This window comes from Stenella coeruleoalba (assembly GCF_951394435.1).
Source record: "Stenella coeruleoalba genome assembly, chromosome: 17".
Classification (NCBI taxonomy): domain Eukaryota; kingdom Metazoa; phylum Chordata; class Mammalia; order Artiodactyla; family Delphinidae; genus Stenella; species Stenella coeruleoalba.
The window spans coordinates 80,575,255-80,599,371 of NC_137163.1; the positions used below are offsets into that span (position 1 = coordinate 80,575,255).

A 24,117-nucleotide genomic window follows, 5' to 3' on the forward strand; every position below is an offset into this window, starting at 1 on the left:
TTTTGTTTCTGAAGAGCTAAGTAATAGTTATAAAATTCCTAATTATGGTATAAGTCTTCCCCCTCCGTGTTAATCAATGTGCATGGCTCATTTTAACACTGTAGCTGACCCTGTCAACGCCCAACTCCTCCCCTATGTCTTCAGTGATGCTGGCCCTATTTCCAACTTCCAACACCCCCATTTCTTTGCATCAGGGCTTCATCTGGCTGCTGGAACCCATTTTTTCCACCTGTTCAGTAGTCTGTAAAAATTAGGAAAAACTCCTATCCCCCAACTCCACCACGGAGCAGCCCTCAGCCAAGGAATGAAGGCATCTGTACATAAATACCCCAGCTTCCCTGCCCCTCTGGTGGGATAATTCTGATGCTTCCAGAGGTTTCCAGCAGTACTAAGTTACCCACAATAGTAACTTGTTGATATTGATGCCTTGATTGGCTGCCATCCCTTCCCAGGCTCACTGGCCCACTTCACCACCAGATGTTCTCAGGGCATGCTGCTACAGAAATTCAAAGACAAACAAACGTTAAGTAGACGCAAGTCTACAAAAACTGCACATCTCATTTTACTTCTTTCGACCTCCTTGAAATATTCAATGAACAGAAGAGAATGGCTTTAGGTATCAGTATAGGGAAGTATTAGGAAATAACTGCTGATGTGACTGCAAGATACTGGGCAGAGGGTATGCAGATATATGAGTTAAAGTCTCTTGAAAGGTAGATGCCAAGACAGCAACAGCTACAGAAGAGATTTATTGGAGGAAACACCTGTGAAGGACAAAGGGGAGAAAGCAGGAGTCAAGGAGAACTTTAAGACCACAATGTAGGTCTGACAACTATGAAAGGAGGAGGAGAAGGAAAGAGGACAGGGTAGAAGAGTCTCTGACTGCAGCACAGCTCTAGGAGATTTTAGCTTAGCTGATGCTGTCTTCAATTCAAAGTCATCCCTCGAGCGGTTCTGTGTGACTGTTGTCACAACCCTGGTATATTCAGTCAATGGCTGGGACCAGCCCATGGGAAGCATGGTCCCAGTACAGACACAAGTACAGTACAAGCCCATTTCCATAGCTGCACTGTAGGGAATGATGGTGCAAAGTGACCTTACCTTAGGATTGAAAAATGGGTCTAGCGAAAACCTCCCTCTTCTCCAAGGTTGTCCCGTTATCAGTATGAACTACAGTTCTGCATGTTTGTAAACTTCAAGTAACGTAGCATCGAACTACACATAGCCTTCGGCAAGCTGGCTAACTTCCTCAGCATTAACCATGATGGTAGCTACAGCTCTCCACTATACAAATGTACCACAATTTGCATGTGTTCACAGAAAATTAGGTTACTTTCCTACATTTCTTTCTCTTATAAACAATACTAAAATAAATGTCCTTGAACATATATTCTTGTACATATCTTCTTTGGGCATATGTGAAAATTTCTCTGAACAGTGGCTTTCAAACTTTTTGGTCAAGAACCACAGTAAAACATACATTCATATTGTGATCCAACACATGTATACTAATAAATCTGAACCTAGAGTTTCACAAAAAATACTCTTACTGTCATACATTCTAATGTAGTCTATTTTATTCCACTCTATTTTTAAGTCATTGAATCAATTACAGCATCCACTGATGGGTCATAAGCCATTTTGAAAAAAATCAAGGATATTTATCTAAGACAAAATTGTGGGGTGATAAAATATGAACATCTTCAGCTTTACTAATGGCTGTACCAATTTACATTCCAACAGCAACTATTCCTATTGAGCCACACTCCTGACATTAGGCACTGTCAGACTTTTTTTTTGGCAATCTGATGAAAATGTAGTATCTCATTTTTAATTTGCACTTCTCATACAACTAGTGACACTGAGCATCTTTTCACATGCTCATTAGTCATTCAGGTTTCCCTTTCCTATCCTTCACCTGATTTTCAACTGGGCTATTTATCTTTTCTTTACTGTTCTGTAGAAGTTCTCACTATATTCTGGATAGAAGTGTAAACTGTCCTTTAAATTTTTTTTTAATGCAAGCAATATATGTACATGGTTCAAAATTCAAAACAACATACAAGAAAAAAGTTTCCTCAATCCAGAGACAGTCCATATAAACATACATTCTTTCCATTTTTCTACACAAGTATTCTATATCCTGTTTTTGTCATTTAACAAAGTATTTTGAATATTATTTCATAAGCACATAGACCTACATCTTTCTTATACTTTACAAAATGTTTTATCAATTTTAATGAAGTATAAAACTTAAGCACACTAAACTACACATATTTATTCAATGTTTTGACATATGTACACTCCTGTGAAAATATTACCATTATCAAGATAAACATTTCCATCACCCCCAGAACTTTCCTCATGTCCCATTGTAATCCATCCGTCTCCTCCACCCTCATTCCCAATAAACCACTGACCTGCTTTCTCACTATAGAATCATCTGCACTTTTTAGAATTTTATATAAAGACAATCATATAGTATATACTCCACCTCATTCATTTTAAGGGCCTGAGGCTAAACTGTAAAGGTCAAGTTACATGGACCTTGACTTTCAGGCAATGGGGTACCATTGAAAAGTGTTTCAATAAGTGAATGATAAGGCCATAATGTTTATTAAGATGAATCTAACAAAAAGATGTAAGCTAAGAAATCAGTTATGAAGCAACTGAAACAAAACGGACAACAGATGAAAGGGCCCAATTTAGGGCAGAAGTGGTGGGGATGCTGTGGTTTTGAGGCCAAATCTGCATGACCTGATAATGAATAGATTTGGGCAGTGAAAAAGAAAAACGATGAACTAGGCCCAAAAACGCATGAAGAGGATGAGCCTGGGTTAAAAGGAAGAGGGACAGGACTTCGGACTCTTAGACTTGCAGTAACTTTAGGACATCCACACAAAGATGTCATCAGGCAGCTGGAAACCCCCATGGAATTCAGGACAGCAAGAGCATTAGAAAAAGATTTAAGAGCAGCTTGAAGAAAATAAGGAAAATAATTGAATCTTTGTTCCTGTATGAGGAAAGAAAGGAAGAAAAGGAGGCAGGAGTTAAGGTCTAGAGAACACTGCTATGATTAGGCAAACCACAATTCCCACATTATAGGAATGCCTCCCAATGCCTGCTTGGAGAAATCCATTTTTTGAGTCAGTTTTCAATGACAACGTAGTATGTTATATTTTTAACATACATGACTATTAATAAAGACAAATGTACTTGATGAGAAACTACATAGAGAAGTCTTGAATTTTTAAATACAAAGTAAGCCAAGGTCTTCTCTTTTCTATGACCATATCTTTCAAAGTTCTGCCCATGCGCAAGCTTCTTCCAACATAAGAAAGCAATCTATGTAGATTCTGAGGCATTCAAACAACACCTGAATATTTTTGTTGCAAGGTTTCACAGCTGCCTTGTTTACTACATAACTTGGTCACAGTCACATAATTTTCTAACAGTTTCCTGTCTGAAAATTGGGCATAACAGCATTGACTTCACAAGATTGTTTTAAGGCTCAAATGGAAAATGTACTGCTATAAACTGCATGTTGAAACCTAATCCCCAATGTGATGGTATTTGGAAGTGAAGCCTTTAGGTGTAGCCCTCCTGAATGGGATTAATGCCCTTATTAAAAGGACCCAGGGAGACCCCTCGCCCACTCCATCATTTGAGGACACAGTGAGAAGACAACTATGGATCCTCAACAGAAACCGTATCTGCTGGCTCCTAGATGGCGGAACTTCCCAGCCTCCAAAACTGTCAGAAATAAATTTCTGTTGCTTAAGCCACCCAGTCTGTAGTATTTTTGCTACAGCAGCTCAAAGGGACTAATACACTTACATAAAGCAATTAGTACAATGTAAGGCCCAGTATATGTTCACTATACGTGATTTGATTCTCTGTCTTCCTTGAGGGAAAAACCAATGACTGTTGTGCTTTTGTTTTTTTATTTATGAAATAAATATAGCAAAAAAGAAAATAAACTTCTCCAATAATCCTACCACCCAGAGACACACTTTTGGAGAACTATGGAGGCTTGCCACTCACTTCTTATAACTCAACTCTATTATTCAAGAGCAACCCTGAAAAGTCTGTGTCATACTGTAATTTGTAATTTTAACAAGGTATAAACTTGAATTGCAAGCACTACAAAACCTGTATGCAAGAGTTTGCTGAGTTAGTAAACTCAGTCTAGCACCCGGCATCTCTACCATGTAGCATTACAGTCCTTCAGAAGTGGTTATTTACAGCAGCTTTCAAAGGATAAGTATATCCTTAAGTGACAGAATATTTCCCCTAAAAACAAGCCAAGAAAAAAATCTACATAGGGCTTCCCTGGTGGCGCAGCGGTTGGGAGTCCGCCTACCGATGCAGGGGACACGGGTTCGTGCCCCGGTCCGGGAGGATCCCACATGCCGCGGAGTGGCTGGGCCCGTGAGCCATGGCCGCTGGGCCCGTGCGTCCGGAGCCTGTGCTCTGCAACGGGAGAGGCTGCAAAGGTGAGAGGCCCGTGTACCGCAAAAAAAAAAAAAAAATTTACATAGCTTAATGTTTTCAAGTTTCATCCACATTGTACCATGTATCACAATTTCATTCCTTTTGAATGCTGAATAATAGCCTGCTGTAGGCGAAACAGAGCAGGACACTGCTGAGTACCCGGCCTCTTGTTTGTAGGAAAGCTTCAGCCTCCTAGGACTTCCCCGAGTTCCAAAGAACAAATTTAATTCGAGATGTGAGATAACGAAGAAACAAAGCAAAACAGTCAGGCAAGATAAAATAATAATAGTTTAGCCATTAAACAAAGTGAAGGGCCTTTAGTTCTTCCGCATCAGCTATAGATAACATGCTGAGCCATGTCCTTGACCTGTTCTGCTGACACTGAAACCCCCACCAGGTGGAATAAGTGAGCTGCATGCTGACCACAAGCACACAGGCCCCAGACTGGACGGAACCAGAAGGTTGATGATGGTGACTCCTGATTACTTCACCACCAACCAATCAGAAAAATGTCCACAAGCTGATCAGGCACCCTGCAACCCTCTCACTCACCCTGTCTTTAAAAACTTTTCCCCGAAAGCCTTTGGGGACTCTGGGTCTTTTGAGCATGAGCCACCTGTTCTCCTTGCTCAGCCCCATGTTGGGGCGCCATGCAATAAACACTGTACTTTCCCTCACCACAAGCCAGTGTCAATAGATTGGCTTTAGTACACGTGGGCCAAGTGGACCCAAGTTTGGTTCAGTAACATACATATATACATACATATACATATATGTAGATATATATACAAAAATATACATACATGTTGAGAAATGGAATACTGACTGCATATCAGTAAACAAAGGATGTCACAGTCATCAGTGATTGCAGCCACCAGCCTACGGTGAGGTGGTGAGCCCTGAGGGAACTCAGGATATGAAAACACAGGATACCGGCCCCAGACAGCTGAGGTATATATCAAAGGAACGATTTCAGTGTGCCCAGACTCTTTCATCTTCCCATACATAAAAAAGTGTTAAATTCCTTTACATGAGATGCCTAGTTTACTTTAATTAAAAATAATCTTTTGACGTTCTAACCACCTGCCCTTGGTTGCAAAACTCCGATATAACCAGGCTCCCCCCTCGCCTCCTCGGAGCAGTTCTCTCAGGGTTACCTGAGATGCTGCCTCCCGGGCTTGAAGTCCTAAAAATTCGTGCCGAATAAAACATAACTCTCAACTTTTATGCTGTGAATATTTCTTTAGTAGACAATATACATACACACACATTTTGTTTATTCGTTCATCTGTTGATGGATATCTGGGTTGTTTCCACCATTTGGCCATTGTGAATAATGCTGCTATGAACATCAATGTACAAGTGTCTGAGTCCCTGCTTTCAATTCTTTTGGGTATATGTCCAGAAGCAAAATTACTAGGTCATATGGTAATTCTATTTTTAACTTTTGAGAAACCACCGAACTGTTTTCCACAGTGGCTGCATCACTTTACATTCCCACCAGTAGTGCACAAGGGTTCCAATTTCTCCACATCCTCAACACTTTTTTTTCCCATTTATGGGTAACAGCCATACTAATGGGTACATAGTAAGATCTCATTATGGTTTTGATTTGCATGTCCCTAATGACTAATGATGATGAGCACCTTTTCATGTGCTCGACTGCCTGGAAAGATCAGGTTGATGGCCATGATGGAATAACAGGGAATGGATTTATCCTCCTGCCTGAAACAATCAAAAAGAAAAGAAAAGAAAAGAGACAAAATACTTGAAACAATGGTTTTCAAGACATGGGACATCAGGCAAGAAGAACACTAACCCCTGAAAGCTGGGAAACAACGAACTGAGCTCTATAATTGCCCCAGCTTACTTTCTTGAGAGAATTTCCAAACCACACAGTAGGGAGGGAGAACTGAGGTGGAACCTGGTGAGCTCCCTGAGTTGAAGAGACAGAGCTGAGAGTCCATGGAGACAAAAGCAGCTAGAGTTCATAGCACAGAGTACCAGAAAAGCCAGAGTTGCACAGAGAACCCCAATCATCCCCCTCAAGTGTACAGAAGAGTACTGATCAGCATGTGCATATAAAGAAACAACACTAGACCAGCGAAAGAACCATTTGGAAGTATTAGAAGAACAGTGCCCACTATTCACACAGGGTCAGGAAACCGTAACCGTTAACCTGACTGGAAAAAACCCATAATTCAGAGAATTACACAGACCTCAGGAAGGTCTTGCTTCAGTAGTGGGATATAAGACTGTGTACTTCCCCAGACCCACCTAATAAATCATAAAGCAACACCTAAAAGGATGAAACTGTTTCCAGGTAACTGCACCACAGAACAAAGCCAAAATTAAAATAATTTTTTTAAAAAATCCGGCACCCAACAACATAGAATTCAAAATATTTGGTATCTACTGAAAAATTTCCAGGCATGTAAACAAAGAAGCAGAAAAATACAACCCATAATGAAAAGAAATACCAATCAATAGAAACAGACACAGAAATTACACAGATGACAGATTTACCGAAAAAGCCGTTAAAACAACTATTATACTCTTTATGTTCAAAACACAGACAAATGTATGATCGTGTTAAGGAGAGACATGGACAAGATAAAATGACATATCAAACTTTTAGAGCTGACAAATACACTGGATAGTATTAACAGCAGATTAGACACTACAGGAAGAAAAGATTATCAAACTTGAAGGTATAGCAATAGAAACCACTCAAAATGAAACAGAGAGGGGAAAAAATGAGCACAGTGTCGATAATACATGACGCGATATCAAGGAGCCTAAATAACATACGTATAATTTGAGTCACAGAAGGAAAGGAAAAGGGAGTCAGAAAAAAAAGTGTTGAATAAAGGCAAAAAACTCTCCAAATGTGATGAAACCTTTGAACCCATGTGAAGAGGAGAGTTAACTTAGCAGACCCGAGACAGGTATCCCTAGAAAGCCCCGCTTACAATGTTGGTCCTTGCCTACCTCTGGGAACTTAGATTTCAGGATGATTCCCACCATTCCCCAATGATAAGAGTATCTCCCTGTGCCTAACCTGTGCAAACAATATGGCTTATGTTGAATACCTGTTTTCCATCCTGAAAACTGAAATTCTGGCGCATGTTAGGCAGAGAGCTCCCCTGATAAAAACCGTTGGCACTGAGTCACCGATGAGCACCCCCGGCAGACAACACTGCACATATACTGTCAAAACTCTCTGCTGGAGCAGTTAAGCATCCCCTGTATGACGCCACTGGAAAAAGACTCTTGGAAGAGTGATGATTTTACTTTTGTATCTTTTCACTGTAATAAATCATAGCTGTGAGTATGACTGTATGCTAAGTTCTGAGTGTCCTCCTAGCAAATCACTGAACCCAGAAGTGAGCTTGGGGATCCCAGACAAACCACAGATCCAAGAAGCTTGACGAACTCCAAGCAGAAAACCACACCTATAGGCATATCACAATCAAACAGTTTAAAACAAGGAATAAGAAAAACTTAAAAGATCAAGAGTGAGAAGAGCTTCAGGCTTCTTGATAGCAACTCTGGAACTAGAAGACAATGAAGCAATGCCTTCAAAATTCTAAAGAAAAATAATTTCCAACCTAAAATTCTATATAAATTTTCAATCACACATTAAAGTGTGATGAATGCATCTTCTGACATGACAAGTCTCAAAAAATTATCTTCCATAAATCCTTTCTTGGAAGCTAGTGGAAGATGTGCTCAATCAAAATGAGAGTAAGAACCAAGAAAGAGGAGTCCAGGATAAAGTTGCTCCATGCAGGAGCGAGGTGAAGGGAATTCCCCCAAAAGACGGTGAAGGGTGACTCAAGGGTGGCTACATTCACAAAGCACAGAGGACTCTGAGTTGAAATTAGAGCGGCTAGGAGGTTGTGGGAAACAGTTCTCCATAAAAACAAAACGAATAGAATGCTGAAAGGATAAAGAAGATGTGGTATATAATTACAATGGAATACTACTCAGCCATAAGAAAGAATGAAATAATGCCATTTGCAGCTACATGGATGGACCTAGAGATTATCATGCTAAGTGAAGTAAGTCAGACAAAGACAAATACCATATGATATCACTTATAGGTGGAATCCGAACTATGACACAAATCAACATATCTACAAAACAGAAACAGACTCACAAACATAGAGGACAGACCTGTGGTTGCCAAGGGGGAGGGGTGGGGGAGGGAAGGATTGGGAGTTTGGGATTAGCAGGTGCAAACTGTTACATATAGGATGGATAAACAACAAGGTCCTACTGTAGAGCACAGGGAACTCTATTCAGTATCTTGTGATAAACCATAATGGAAAAGAACATGAAAAAGAATACATATAACTGAATCACTTTACTATACAGCAGAAATTAACACAACACTGTAAATCAACTATACTTCAATAAAATATTTTTTAAACTTTTTTTTAAAGAACTAGTAGAATGCCTGCTATGTGTGAAAATCTTAATGGGAGAACTGAACAATGGTGAAAAATCAGAGTTTTATTCATGATAAGTAAAATTAAGAGTTTTATTCATGATAAGTAAAATTAGGCAAACAAAAACCCAAATGATTAACTCCAACAAAAACGAAAAGGTGGGAAGGAAAATCACAATTAATAGTTGTCTTGTTATGAATATTATTATTCAGAATTGCATAATGCTGAATCTAATGTAACCAGACCATGAGACATCTGTCCTGGGGGAACAGAGGGATGGGAAAGTCCCATGTGTAGCAGAGGCGAGAGTGGGTGAGGAGAAAAGTACTCAGTATTTATCCACGTTTAAAAGCACATTACAGGGACTTCCCTGGTGGTCCAATGGTTAGCAATCTGCCTTCCAATGCAGGGGACACGGGTTTGATCCCTGGTCAGGGAACTAAGATCCCATATGCCGCGGGGCAACTAAAGTCCACGAGCCGCAACTAGTGAGCCTGCGCACCACAACTACAGAGCCCATGCACTCTGGAGCCCATGTGCCACAACTAGAGAGAAGCCGGTGCACCACAACAAAAGATCTCACAGGCCGCAACTAAGACCCAAGGCAGCCAAAAGTAAAATAAATATATATTTTTTTTAAAAAGCACATTACAAGCATGTTATTTAGAGAAAAGGAGGTAAAGAACAAAATAATCCACAGAGTCCAAAGTGGTAGTCCCTGAGGAAGGAGTTTCAAACAAAACACCAAAGGCTGTGACTAACAAATGCCATAGACAGAATGGAAAGTTGGAAACAATTCGTTCTTACCTTAGCAAGTTCAAGCAGCATCTCTGGAGGTGTCAAAGAACGACTGCTTGTACAAGAAGCATGGTCAGATATTTCCACCACACTCTCACGGTCTTCAAATTCATCACATGTATCTTCCCTGTCACTGTCAATCTCCCAGTCAATAACCTGGAGATCATCTAAAAAATACAATTTTAATTTTAAATATCTTTAATGTGTTTGAAATCTATTCTTCCTCTATAGCTGTAAAAGATCCATGTTGTTCAACAGTTTTAAAATATATTAAAAGACAGCAGAAAGTATACTCCTACTCTTATCTATAAACATCCCATTTCTCCCAGCTCTTACCCCTACCCCAATTCTCAGGTAACTACTTCTGTTAGTTGTTTTTGTATTCTTCTAGAGTTTCTCCAGCATTATTGTTGATATGGAGAAAGTTTTAATGGTCTGGATAGAAGATCAAACCAGAAACAACATTCCCTTAAGCCAAAGCCTAATCCAGAGCAAGGTCCTAACTCTCCTCAATTCTATGAAGGCTGATACAGGTGAGGAAGGTGCAGAAGAAAAGTTTAAAGCTAGCAGAGGTTGGTTCATGAGGCTTAAGGAGAGAAGTCATCTCCATGACATAAAAGTGCAAGGTCAAGCAGTGACTGTTGATGTAGAGGCTGCACCAGGTCATCCAGATGATCTAGCAAAGATAATTCATGACGGTGGTTACACTAAATAACAGATTTTTAACGCAGATGAAACAGCCTTCTACTAGAAGAAGATGCCATCTAGGACATTCATAGCTAAAGAGGAGAAATCAGTGCCTGGCTTCAAAGCTACAAAGGACAGGCTGACTGTCTTGTTACGGGCTAAAACAGCTGGTGACTTGAAGTTAAGCCAATGCGCATCGACGATTCTGAAAATCCTAAGGCGCTTAAGAATTATGCTAAATCTACTCTGCCTGTGCTCTATAAACAGAACAAAGTCTGGATGACAGCACATCTGTTTACAACATAGTTTACTGAATATTTTAAGTCCACTGTTGAGACCTACTCCTCAGAAAAAATGATTCCTCTCAAAATATTAATATTCATCGACAATGCACCTGGTCACCCAAGAGCTCTGATGAAGATGGTGTACAATGGAATGAATGTTGTTTTCATGCCTGCTAACACAACATCCACTCTGCAGCCCATGGATCAAGGAATAATTTTAACTTTCTAATCTTATTATTTAAGAAGTTCATTTTGCAAGGCTATAGCTGCTATTGACAGTGATTCCTCTGATGGATCTGGGCAAAGTCACCTGAAAACCTTCTGAAAAGGATTCTCCATTCTAGATGCCATTAAGAACATCTGTGGGGCTTCCCTGGTGGCGCAGTGGTTGAAAGTCCGCCTGCCGATGCAGGGGACACAGGTTCGTGCCCCGGTCGGGGAAGCTCCGCAACAGGAGAGGCCACAACAGTGAGAGGCCTGCGTACCGCCAAAAAAAAAAAAAAAAAAACAACACCTGTGATTCATTCAGTGGGAAGAGGTCAAAATGTCCACAGTAACAGGAGTTTGGAAGAAGTGGATTCTGACCCTCATGGATGACTTTGAGGGGTTCAAGACTTCAGTGGAGGAAGGACTGCAGATGTGGTGAAAATAACAAGAGAAGTAGAACTAGAAGTGGAGCCTGAAGATGTGACTGAATTGCTGCAAGTTCAGGATAAAACTCTTAACAGGTGAGGAGCTGCTGCTTATGGATCTGCAAAGAAAGTGATTTCTTGAGATGGAATCTACTCCTGGTGAAGAGGCTGTGAAGACTGTTGAAATGGCAACAAAGGATTTAGAACATTACAAAAACTTAGTTGATAAAGCCAGCAGCAAGGTTTGAGAGGACTGACTTCAATTTTGAAAGAAGTTCTCCTGTGGCTAAAATGCTATCGAGCAGCATAGCAAGCTCCAGAGAAATCGTTTATGAAAGAAAGAGTCGATCGATGCAGCAAACTTCATTGTTGCCTCATTTCAAGAAACTGCCACACCAACCCCAGCCTTCAGTGAGTAGCCATCAACACTAAAGCGAGATCCTCCACCAGCAAAAATACACGACTTGCTGAATGAAGGCTCCGATGATGGTTAGCATTTTTTCTGCAATAAAGTACCTTTTAATTAGGGTACGTGCATTTCTTTTTAGATATAATGCTGCTGCACACTTAATAGACTACAGTAGTACGTAAATATAACTTGTATGTGCACTGCGAACCCAAACATTCATGTGACTCGGTTTGCTGCAACTTTCACTTTATTGCGGTGGTCGGGAACCAAACCTGCAATATCTCTAACATGTACCTGTACTTCAGAGAACTGGCTTGGTCAAAGAGACCCAAAGTGGAATCCAACCAGTTCTAACATGTTCAAGCTTAAGTTGTTAACTGTAAAAATAATACTGGTAATACTTATCTCTTAGAGTTATTGTGATAAATATTATGAGAAAATGTTTCTAAAAGGCTGGGAGGCTGCGACTCAGTATTATTTTTAAAAATGCTAAGTATCAATATTAGAAAATGAGTGTAAGTTTCTTCCATTATTAAAATCTAATCTATAACAGAAACTAAATTTCTTACAAAATTATCAATTTACCTTCACTGGCCCCATCTTCTGGAGAGAAAATATTCCTGCTATAAAACCTGCCTATTCTAGAACCATGTCCATTCTCTCTCTGTGATTTCAAAATTGTTTTATCTTCATCTGACAGATCACTTCCACTGGAACTCCATGTTATAGCTGTAAGCCCACTGGTACTCTTAGATGTGGTAGGTTCTGCAAAAGAAAAAGGGAAAATATAAAAATGGCCAATTGATACAGTTATTGATCAAAATGAAGTTTTATACATGTTACTTTGCTGAAGTCACAAATATACAATATTCTGCTGATAGTGAAAGCAATGTCTTATTTCAAATCTTCCGAACTGAAGGTCTATGTACAACCTGGCTAAGATTCTTTGAATTAAAGCCAAATTACAAGAAGAAAAAGAAGTCAAAATGATTGAGAAAAGTCATAAAAGACAAGGAAAATGACTGGAGCACAAATGAAAACTCAAAAATAACCTTCGAATAATTACAAAACTATAAAACTTCGTAGAATATTTCATCAAGCCATAAGGAAACACAAAACAGGGCTTCCCTAGTGGCACAGTGGTTGAGAGTCCACCTGCCGATGCAGGGGACGTGGGTTCGTGCCCTGGTCCAGGAAGATCCCACATGCCGCGGAGCGGCTGGGCCCGTGAGCCATGGCCGCTGAGCCTGCGCGTCCGGAGCCTGTGCTCCGCAACGGGAGAGGCCACAACAGTGAGAGGCCCGCGTACCGCAAAAAAAAAAAAAACAAAAAAAAACACAAAACAAACCACACCAATAATTATCTGTAATCGGAATGCTTCTGTGTGCTTCCTTTGCCATACTAGGAGCCCTGGTAACAGCAGTTTGCTTAAAATACTTAACAGCAAACTATTTTAATTAATTAAACTTATTTTGAGGTAATAGTTGGTTCACATACAGCTGTCAGAAATAACAGAGAGGGCCCGTGTATGCTTCACCCAATCCCTCCAATGGTAACATTATGAACACCACAGTACAACACAGAATGTCGATACTGATAGTCAAGATAGAGAACTCCATCCCTGTGAGGATATCTTACACTGCCATCCCTGTGAGGATAACTCCCCTCCCCACCTCAATTCCCAATCCCTAGCAACCACAAGGCAGTTTTGCACTTCTATAATTTTGTCATTTCAAGAATAATATATAAATGGAATCACCTGTGTTACCTTTTAGGACAGGCTTTTTGTGCTCAGCATTATTCCCTGGACATTCACCAGACTGTTGTGTGTATCACCAGTCACTTTCTTTTTATTACTGAGCAGTGTTCTGTGGTGTGGATGAACCACAGCTTGTTTAATCAGTTACCCTTGAAGGACATCTGGGTTGTTTCCAGTTTGGGGCTATGACAAATGAAGCCACTATGAACACTGTGTACAGCATTTTATGTGACTGTAACTTTCATTCTCCAGAATAAATGTCTAAGGGTGCAATTGTTGGGCTGTATGGTAATTGTGCGTTTAGTCTTGTTAATGAACTGCCGAACTGTTTTCCAGGGCGGCTGTGCCATTTTATAGTCCCACCAGCAATGTGTGACTGATCCAGTTTTTCACATCAGCAGCAGCACTTGGTGTGGTCACTATATTTTATTTTAGCCATTCTGATAGACAGGAAACCTAGAAGGAACAGGGCGACTCTATCTCGATGGAACCAGAAGTCCAACAGAAAATTTTACTGATTTTGATCAGAAAAGGAATAGGTATCTAATAAAAATCAAATTTTCTATTCCTATTGAGTAGATAGGTGAGTTATAATGCTAAAACCAAAAAAAAAAAAAACTCTCTTAGTCACATTTCAATACAGTATAAAGTTTAGAGATTAGATATTATAACTCGAGTTTTACAGAAGAGGAAACAGGCTCAAAAGTTAAATGACTTCATTAAATACCTATTTATATAACACCTCTGATATAGTAAACCTTGAGGAAACAAAAAAAAAAAAAAAAAGAAAGAAAACTCCTGCCCTCAAGGAATGCATGATCTGAAAGGCAACACTAGTTGATCATGAAAAGAAAAATTAAATACTGTATTAGAGATATGTCACAGTATAATGATGATGGCGCCAAAAAGGTGGATGCTCCACTTTATGTTGATCAGGAAAGGAAGATTCACTGACAAAACGATGTCTGGAAAATCAACATTTACAAAGGCACAAAAACATGAAATAATAGTAAACACTTACTGAACACTTACTTTGTTCCATGAACATCTAGAATTACTAAAGTTGTCTATCCTTCAAAATAAAAAATTAAATATAAACTATTCACAATAACCTAAGAACTCATATTGATTTAAAGAGCTAATAAAACTAAGCTGTGTACTTACTTGCCAAAGACATTATCAATCTTTTTCATTATTATGCATCTGGACAAGTAAATCAAAAAAGAAAAAGTAGAATGCTACAGACTGAATGTTTGTGTTCCCCTAAAACTCACATATTGAAGCCAAATCCCAGTGTTATGGTATTAAGAGGTGTGGCCTTTAGGGGGTAATTAGATCATGAGGGTGGAGCCCTCATGAATGGAATTAGTGCCCTACAAAAGAAGCCCCAGAGAGATCCCCAGCCTCTTCTACCCTATGAGGATGCAGCAGGGAGGTGCTATGAACCAGGAAGCGAGTCCTCGCCAGACACTAAATCAATGTCCTGACTTTCCGCCCCCAGAACTGTGAGAAATAAATTTCTTTTGTTTATAAGCCACCCAGTCTACAGTATTTTTCTTATATACAATAAGAGCCTGAATGGAGTAAGACAGGAAGTTATCACTATTTTCAGATTATATAACAAATTCATAAACCTATAAATTATAGGCACCTAACTGTATAATTTATATAGTTAACCTCTACCAGGAATTTATTACTCAGTAATTCATTTTACTTGCTAAAAAGGGGTTGCCCTTGAAATCAAGGCTCATTCCAACGAAATTCCAGGAACAACATCAGCCAGACTATGAGAATAGTTACCATGTATTTATAAACATTTCTGGGTGACCAACGTGTGCTAGGCACTATTCTAGGACTTGGTGTTATAGGCTGAATTGTGTCCCCCCAAAACTCATTCATATGTTAAAATTCTAACCCCCAGCATCTAAGAATGGGAACTTATTTGAAGATAGGGTCTAAAGCGATATTATTAGTGTGGGCCCTAATCTAATATGACACCTGTCCTTGCAAAAAGGAGAAATTTGAACACAGAACCATACATGCAGAGAGCGAAAACACAGTAAAGAGACACTTGGAGAAGACAGCCACCTACAAGTCAAGGAAAGAAGCCTGGAGCACATCCTAGAAGGAAGCAACCCTGCCAATACCTTCACTTTAGACTTCTAGCCTCCACAACTGCAAGATAAGAAGTTTTTGTTGTTAAAAACACCCAGTTTGGGGCTTCCCTGGTGGCGCAGTGGTTGAGAGTCCGCCTGCCGATGCAGGGGACACGGGTTCGTTCCCCAGTCCGGAAAGATCCCACATGCCGCGGAGCGGCTGGGCCCGTGAGCCATGGCCGCTGAGCCTGTGCATCCGGAGCCTGTGCTCCGCAACGGGAGACGCCACAACAGTGAGAGGCCCGCGTACTGCAAAAAAAAAAACCCAACAAACAAACAAACACACCCAGTTTGTAGCATTTTATTATGGCAGCCCTAGCCATATCCTAGCCCTAGCCACCTAGGATATAAAGATGAGCAATAGAGGAGGGTCTGCCCTGAAAAAATCTATGGTCCAACAGGGAGAAAAGCACATCAAGAAATAATAATTTAAAAATTTACTAATGCGGGACTTCCCTGGTGGTTCAGTGGTAAAGAATCTGCCTTCCAATGCAGGGGATGCAGGTTTGATCCCTGGCTGGGGAACTAAGATTCCCACATGCCGTGGGCCAACTAAACCCACGTGCCACAACCACCGAGCTCGCGGACCTCAATGAGAGAGCCTGCGTGCCGCAAACTACAGAGCCCACACGCCACACTGCAGAGAAGCCCACGTGCCACAACTAAGACCTGATGCAGCCAAAAAAAGATATAATAATAAAAAAAAAAGAATTTTTTTAAAAAATGGGCAGAAGACCTGACTAGACATTTTTTTTAAATAATAATAATAAATACATACATAAAAATTTACTAGTGCTTCTCAAGGAGATTTCTGACTCCATAACAAATAAATATTTTGAGAACATATTTTGCAGGGTATTTCAAGAAAAAAAATAAACACTGTCTTCTTTTTATTACATAGTTTCATTTTGCTTGGTAAATACACTTTTTTAAAGTTTTGCCTTTTAAAGAAAATCACTAACTACAAAGGTTCCAGCCTCTTTCATTTCAAGTTTTTATCTTCTTCCACGTCCCTCAAACCTTCTGGCGAGATCCTTTGCCAACATTCATTTGCTCACTTCTCTCACCCCTTCTCTTCTCCTCCATTTCCTCCCCTTTCCTTCTCTGGTTCTCAGTGCCTTACAGGTAAGGAAATAGAGATGCGGAAACAAGGAAATGGAGTCTCCCCCTTTTTTGCACACTTTGCAAAAGTATGTTCCCCCACTTCTGCTTCCCAGCTCTCATAAAAATATTACTTCCACATCCTAGAAGTTTTGTTAATAGCCTGTCTTAAACTAATATGTTAGAAGTTACTGTTTTTAAAATGAACCAGTTCTAGGAAATGCCTTGAGTCCCCTTTTCTATCAATTTCTATTTGTAAGCTTCTGTTAAGTTATTAACAATACTTTCTGTTCTTAACCACCTGCTTATGCTGTAAATAAATTAATTATACATGGATACAAGCTCTTTCAGCCCATGAGAATCTACTGATCATTCCACAGAATCGAGAGCACAGCAGAGTAGGTTTTAGGTTGAATATATTGGCATGGGAAATCATCTCAAAAGATCCTTTTGAAATTAAATACAAGGTAGCAGCTTATTTAATATTTCTCTCTCCCCAAGTTAAATTTGACTACACCAATTTTAAGTCTCCAAAAAAAGATAGAAGCCACATCTGTAAAAGAAAATAGTTAGTTGACCCTTGAACAACACAGGTTTGACCTGCGCAGATCCACTTACACACAGATTTTTTTCGATAAATATGCACTACGGTACGGCATGACCCGCAGTAGGTTGAATCCGCTGATGCAGAACTGCGGACAAGGAAAGCTGACTGTAAAGTTAGTTACAGGCGTATTTCTGACTGTGTGGAGGGTCAGCGCCCCAGCCCCCCATGTCAGTCATTCAAGGATCAACTATACTATTCTCTCCATACATTATGACAGTTTAGAAATCAGAATTAAATTGATCTTTGAAAATCACAACATTCAGCACTAATAATATTAAAAATTAAATTCTGTAGCGCCATCAGAAGACTATGGTATTTTATAATACAGCATTTTATGAATCAAAAAGATTAGGGGAATTTTATTCTTCAATTGCATAAAAAGAACCCCCTTAAATGTTAGTGAAGTAATAATACAGCTTAAAGTGTTGAGTCTCTTACTCACAGAAAGCTTCCCCACCCCGCAGGACTCTGAGCGGCTCTCCCACTCTGCCATCAAACACAACAGCAATTGCTGCCATTAAGCACCTACTAAGTGTAAACCTTTGAACTAGGCGTTTTGATTATTATTATTTTTTAAACTCACAATAACGCAATGAGATACACAATTCTTAGGCCTATTTTCCAGATGCAGAAACTGAGGCTCAGCATGTTTAGCTTGCTATCTCAAGACCCCACACTCAAGATACAGTCAGGCCACTTCAGGGTCAGATGAGATCCCTGAAGTCTCAAGCCCTCATCCTTCCTGCCCAGAGGGTAACTGAGTGTAGCAGCAGAACCAGTGGCCTCCCTGATATCCACTCCCTCTTCTTCCTAACAAAATCCCAATTTTCTTTGAGCAGCAACATACATGTTTAAAAATCCTTAATTTCACTGATGTCCCTTTAGTGGAGGTGACCCTATGTAAAAGGCTCTGGCCAAGGCAGAGGTCCTAGGGAGAGTACTCCTTCTCAGAGGAAAAGTTCATTTGGAGAAAATCCTCCAAGCCTATACTTTTCCTGAGAATTGAGCCTGGAGAATTCAGCCTCTACCTCACGACTGCAAAAACAAACCCTACACTAAGGCAGCAGAACTCAAAATGAGTCTGGCCCCCTGTCCTTCTTGTTGCAGGGGATAAATTCAACCCATCTCTTCAAACACTCCAATACAACTTCCTACTATCTGTAACTGAAAGCCTTCCCTAACTAATTTGCCAAGTAAGAATTTCATTGACTAAGTAGTATAGTCCTTATATCATAGATCATAACTTTATTATGATCTTATTATTCTTTTTAAAACCCTGGAGCTATGAACCTGAGCTTGCCTACTGGGCTCTGTTGATAACAGTGAACCCAGGAAAGAGACAAAAAATTTTAATAATTACCTACATGACACAGAAAAAATGGGGTGGATGGTGACAAAGATGAGAGATTTTTTCAAAACAATACCTTTTTACATTGTTTGGGTGTTTTCTTAACCATGAATATATAGCCTACCCAAACTATGTAAACATCTTTTTAAAAGAAAGCAAATAAATCAAAGGAGGATACATTAGCCTTATACCTTTTCTGCCAAGAAATCAACAAAATATTACCTGTCTTGGGTCCAGAGGATAATTCAAGGTGTTTTTCTGTAGTAGTCTTCTTTTCAGCTGTTAATGACTGCAGGCAGATAATGACAACAATAATGATAATTAGTGATGATGTAGCAGTTTATGTGACAGGGCTAAAAACCAACAATATTACATAAAATATTCAAGAACTTACACTACACCCCTTTAACATATTCCCCTGTTTTCCTTTATTTACCAACAAGTAGTCCCAAAGCAAATACTTACAGTGCATTTTTGTATTTTTCCAGAATCTAAACAGAGAGCTATCTAACCTTGAGCTGTCTAACCTTTAGTGGTGAGTACTCCTTCTTATGCTGAGTACTTCAAAGTTACCACATACACCAAAATTAACCAGAATATCTCGCTGCCATTAGATTCTAAATATGTAAGCATTTCATAAATACTTCTTTTAAAGAGAAGGATGCTCAACAGTTTCATCTTCTGAGAACATTTTCAGTATGTATCCTTCACTTATAAAGAAGTACAAAGGTTCTGCATGACAGAAAGAGGTGAATACTGCTATGCCACAATTTTTAAGGAATTCAAGGATGAGGAGAAAAAAGTAACACACCAATTACAGTGTTCTGAAAGAAAATAAGGAAGGGAATTCTGAAGAAATATAATTACAGGGGCCTGAACTCTCAGGAATCTCAGATTTGCCCTTCAGCATTTCAGGGAAAAAAATATTATGACTTTACCAGAGTCTCAGGAGTCTCCTGAAATCCTTCTCCACACCTGAGCCATGCTTCAGAGAGGGAAGCTTCTGCCCCCACGGTCCTGAGACCTGCTCGTCTGCACTGCAGTGGACTCTCTCCTGGAAAGGATGGGTATTCTACATCCCAATTTCTTTTTCTCTGTAGAAATGGTTTTCAAAGAAAAAAAAAACCAGTGAAATCAACTTCACTAAATATACAGTAACACTGTGGAAGCCCAGAAATGGCATCGGTGGCAGCATAGCTTTTATTTTATTTTAAGTATAATTTCCATTTTATTGTCTTTTCAAAGAACAGTATTTCTTCAGTCTTTAAGGACTTAGCTCCTTACATGGGCTTTGGTGGAGGCTGTGGGGCAGCACCCCCAGATCTAAAACAAGGTGACGATGTTTAGTCCTTCCAGACTTTCTGAGAATGATTTCTGACTACCTTGCAGTGAATGGCACAACTCGTGCAGTATGTACTTTCACATACAGTCTGGGAAGTGCACACGCATCAAAAACACTGGCTTCAGAAATGTCCCTGAAAGCTTCGGCCTCTACCATGTTCCAAATGACGAATTTCTTAACAGCCTTGTCCTTGGGCACACGTCGCGAACAGTTGTGCAGCGAACAGGCTGCACATGTCTGTGGCCCTTTTAGGCATGACCATTGTTCCTTCTTTTCTTGGTCATCCTGGAAGTGAGAAGGCAAGAGAGGACTGGCAGAGTTTTTAAATGTCTCTGAACCGCCACAGAAAGAAAGAGTCACGAGATAGCAAAACCACAAGCACGTGGACAACACAACTAGACAACAAACTCCAAAATACAAGCGTGTGAGGACAAACAATGAACACTCCAAAGTTCTGCATGGTATCATATCTGAGAGGAAAGAAGCTGAGAGAAGCAAGGGAGCAAAGGAGGACTGAGCACAGACATCTGGTGTTCACCAGGAAGGGGAGCAGGCAGCCTGAGAATGCACCAGAAATAGAAAGGGCAAGGGATCCACCCTAGAAGACCCAAAGGAGCCAAGGAGTTTATATCCAGGAACAGTGACAACACTGACTTCTTTCCTCAAGCCATTTTGTTTTTTTAAATGTCTATGACAGACAAATACTCACTTTGTAAGTTTTTAAATTTGCATTTTAAGGAAAATTTTATATTTGCATTGGGAATCAAATTAAGGTCAACTACTATGAGCTGACCACCGAATCAGAAATAAAATCCCTCATCCAGTGCCATTGTAGTTTAAAAAAATAAATTAAGATTAAAATATACCATTAAAACTTTCTTAACTAGGAAGAAGGGAACAAATTCATAAAAATAAATTCAGCCATAACATAGATGGTATTTTAATACTTAACAGGTCTAAGCATGTTCCTTCTCATGCAGAAATTCCTATGGTGGGGCAGGACTGCAAGAGGAAGAGGTAAGAAGGTGGAAAATATCATTTTAACTCCAGAATACCTCTTTAATACATTAAATCAGCCCAGGTCAGCTCTTTAACCAAGTGGGTGATACCAGGGATGGGACAGGGAAGGACAAAATGAGCCTGAAATATCTTGAGCCAGAGAGTGAGAAAGTGCCCAAGGAATAATGAGAACATGTAAAAAGGACACATGAGCCTGAATGAAGGGGCTCTCACTGGCCAAATGTGGGACATTCCAGCATCAAATAAATAATGACAGTAAAGGATTATAACCTACTGAATAAAACAAGACTGTAAGTCTACATTGATATAAACAAATAAATAAATGATGGATTTACAAAATTATCAATGAATGCTAAAACTAGTGGGTAAAAGTTTGAGGATGAAGAGGATATATACATGATCACAAAATGATTCCCCTCAAATTACTTATTAATTCCAAAGGGAAAAACAGTAACTTTACAGTGGAGAAACCTGTCAGACACCATCTTAATCAAGTCATGAATGTTGATGTAAACCAGCATCAAATGCTTTTTAATATGAGGCAACAACCAGAATACAGGACAACCTCCACTGTATTACTACCAAAAATGCATACCCTAAATCTAAACAGAGAAAATATCAAACAAGCCCACAATAACTGGCCTATACACCTCAACAATGGCAAGGTCAAGAAACACAATGAAAGTCTGAGGAACTATCCCAGATTAATGCAGGGCTAAAGAGGCATGAAAAGAAAATGAACATATGATCATGGACTGGATCTTGGACCAGGGAAAACAGATCATTATTAGGCAACTGATAAAATTTGAGCATATACGACTGATCAGATAACAGTATTTCATCAATTTTTAATTTCCTAGTTTTGTAATTATACTATGCTTATGTAAGAGCTGTCCTTAACCTAGGAACTAAACATTCTGGGGTACAGGTTCACTATGTCTCTCAATTCCTCTGAAATAGTACAGAAAAAAATTAGATATACACATGTAGAGAAAGGGAAACAGACAGAGAGACCAATAATAACAAATTGGTGAATCAGAATAAAGGGTTACTGTACTAGTTTCCTAGGGTTTGACATAACCAGTTACCACAAACTCAGTGGCTTGAGACAACAAATTTATTCTCACAATTCTAGAGGCTTCAAGTCCAAAAATGAACGTGTTAGTCCCTCTGGGGGCTCTAGGGAAGAATCTTTCCTTGCCTCTTTCTAGTTTCTGGTGGCTCTAAGCAATCCTTGGCGTTCCTTGGCTTGTAGCTGCATCACGCCAATCTCCACCTCCATCATCACATGGTATTCTCTCCTGTGTGTATCTCTGTGTGTCCTCTCCCCTTCTTATAAGGACACCAGTCACTGGATTTAGGGCCCACCCTAATGCAGTATGACTTCATAGTAACTAATTACATCTTCCAACACCCATCTCCAAATAAGGTCATATTCTGAAGTTCCGGCTGGACATGAATTTTGCAGGGGACACTATTAACCCACTTATAGTTCCACTAGAAAGAATCTCATTATGTTATTCTTGCAAGTTTCCTGTAAGTTTGAAATTTTGTCAAAATAAAAAGTTATCCCGACCCTCCACACACACACACACACACACACACACACACACACACACACAAAATAACTATATAAGCCCAGGTTGAGGCCAGGAAGAAGAATAGGAAACAAATACAGTCAATTCTCATTATTCAAAGTAGTTAATGTTCTATAAAGTTGCCAAAAACAACGAATTGGCAGATCCTGAACCACTGCTCCTCGGGGAATACAGCATAGTTCCTGTCAATATGAAACTTTACTTTTTGTGTGTTTCTGTTTAAAGACACCTTATTTAATATATACAGCTTATTCATTAACATTGAACTCACGGCTAACAGCACTATAACTCATGCCTGAACAAAGCTTATCTAACACACATACTTTCTCCATAATGCACATCACAGATGTCCTGCGCTTAGGAACACTAGACAGCACTATGTTTGGGGGCCATTTTAAACAGTGACATCACCAACACGAAGCACAAAAATGTGAAAAACGTGGCACTAAAAAGACCAAGAAAAGGGCCCTCGTTTAGAGTGTGAGAGCTAGAACAAGTAGACAGAGTGGGGCCTTGGACCTCGGTTGGAAACACGGGTGTCAGGTGACTCAAAATTTTCCCTGCTCTACATATGCCTGCAAATGACTATAAAAGCACCAAGAGCACTGATTTGGGGATTACAAATAAATTTGAGCAAGTAGGCGATTTCATAAATGCAGAATCTTTGAAAAATGAGGATTGACTGTACTTTGAATAGACCATACTTCAGAAAAAAGCAACCAATTAAAACACAAAATGGTTAAACTCTGCTTCACTGCTTTACTATCCACATCAGCCCCTCAGAGACCACTTTTCCTTCTTATTGGTGCTCCGCTCAATTTTTCATTTCTCAAGTACACCATGCTTATGCATTTTATTTACTCATTTTGAAACTTTACTCCCTATAAAACCAAATGCATTCCACTATACATTTGTGGGATACTCCCCTTGGAAAGAAGTGAAAATTTCTAAATATTGTTTTGGATATCATGTAATAAATTTGGGGAACAAATCTGATATCTAACAATCCAAAAAGGAAGTTTCCTTGGGTATCTGAATAATATATGTATCCCAATGTATCCCAATGGCTCTAGCCACATACTTGAAGGATGTCAACCCTTTTTCACCCAAAAATTGAACTACATTAAGCAGAGACAATGACTCCGTGGCTCTCAAATCTGTTCCTGTCAAATATGAGGAACAGATGTAAAGTTTTAACCACATCAGCTAGTCGGTAGGCACTGTGATGCTCAGAGCCTGTCCTTTCAAGTTAATTGCACATTTGTTTTCTCCTTCTCTCTGGCAACAGAACGTTTCTCAGGCCTGTCACTGCTTTGGTTGCATCTGACTTATCCTTTGCTTCTCTGGATTTCATCCATACTCAGATTCTTTAGGGACTAGAACCCTCTAACTTAACATAAAAGACAGAATTCTAATGTCCTCATCTTC

At 39.6% G+C, this 24,117-nt stretch overlaps 1 protein-coding gene and 1 pseudogene across 7 annotated transcripts in view; both read right to left on the reverse strand.

The window, feature by feature from the left end:
* SPIDR (scaffold protein involved in DNA repair) overlaps positions 1 to 24,117 on the reverse strand; it is a 354,441-nt gene that overhangs the window by 294,402 nt on the left and 35,922 nt on the right. For all 6 annotated transcript variants that reach the window (XR_013824509.1, XR_013824510.1, XM_079901470.1 and 3 more), the window contains exons 2-5: positions 19,668 to 19,823; positions 18,952 to 19,018; positions 12,344 to 12,523; positions 9,756 to 9,913 (exon numbers count right to left, since the gene is read on the reverse strand). Coding sequence is in view for 4 of the 6 variants with exons in the window: in XM_079901470.1 (XP_079757596.1) it covers positions 9,756 to 9,913; positions 12,344 to 12,523; positions 18,952 to 19,018; positions 19,668 to 19,823 (561 nt within the window). In the remaining 2 variants the exon portion in view is untranslated. The remainder of the gene's footprint in view (positions 1 to 9,755; positions 9,914 to 12,343; positions 12,524 to 18,951; positions 19,019 to 19,667; positions 19,824 to 24,117) is intronic.
* Positions 20,010 to 20,355, reverse strand: LOC307176075 (small ribosomal subunit protein eS26-like; annotated as a pseudogene). Its single transcript has one exon. The product of its transcript is annotated as a small ribosomal subunit protein eS26-like (transcript).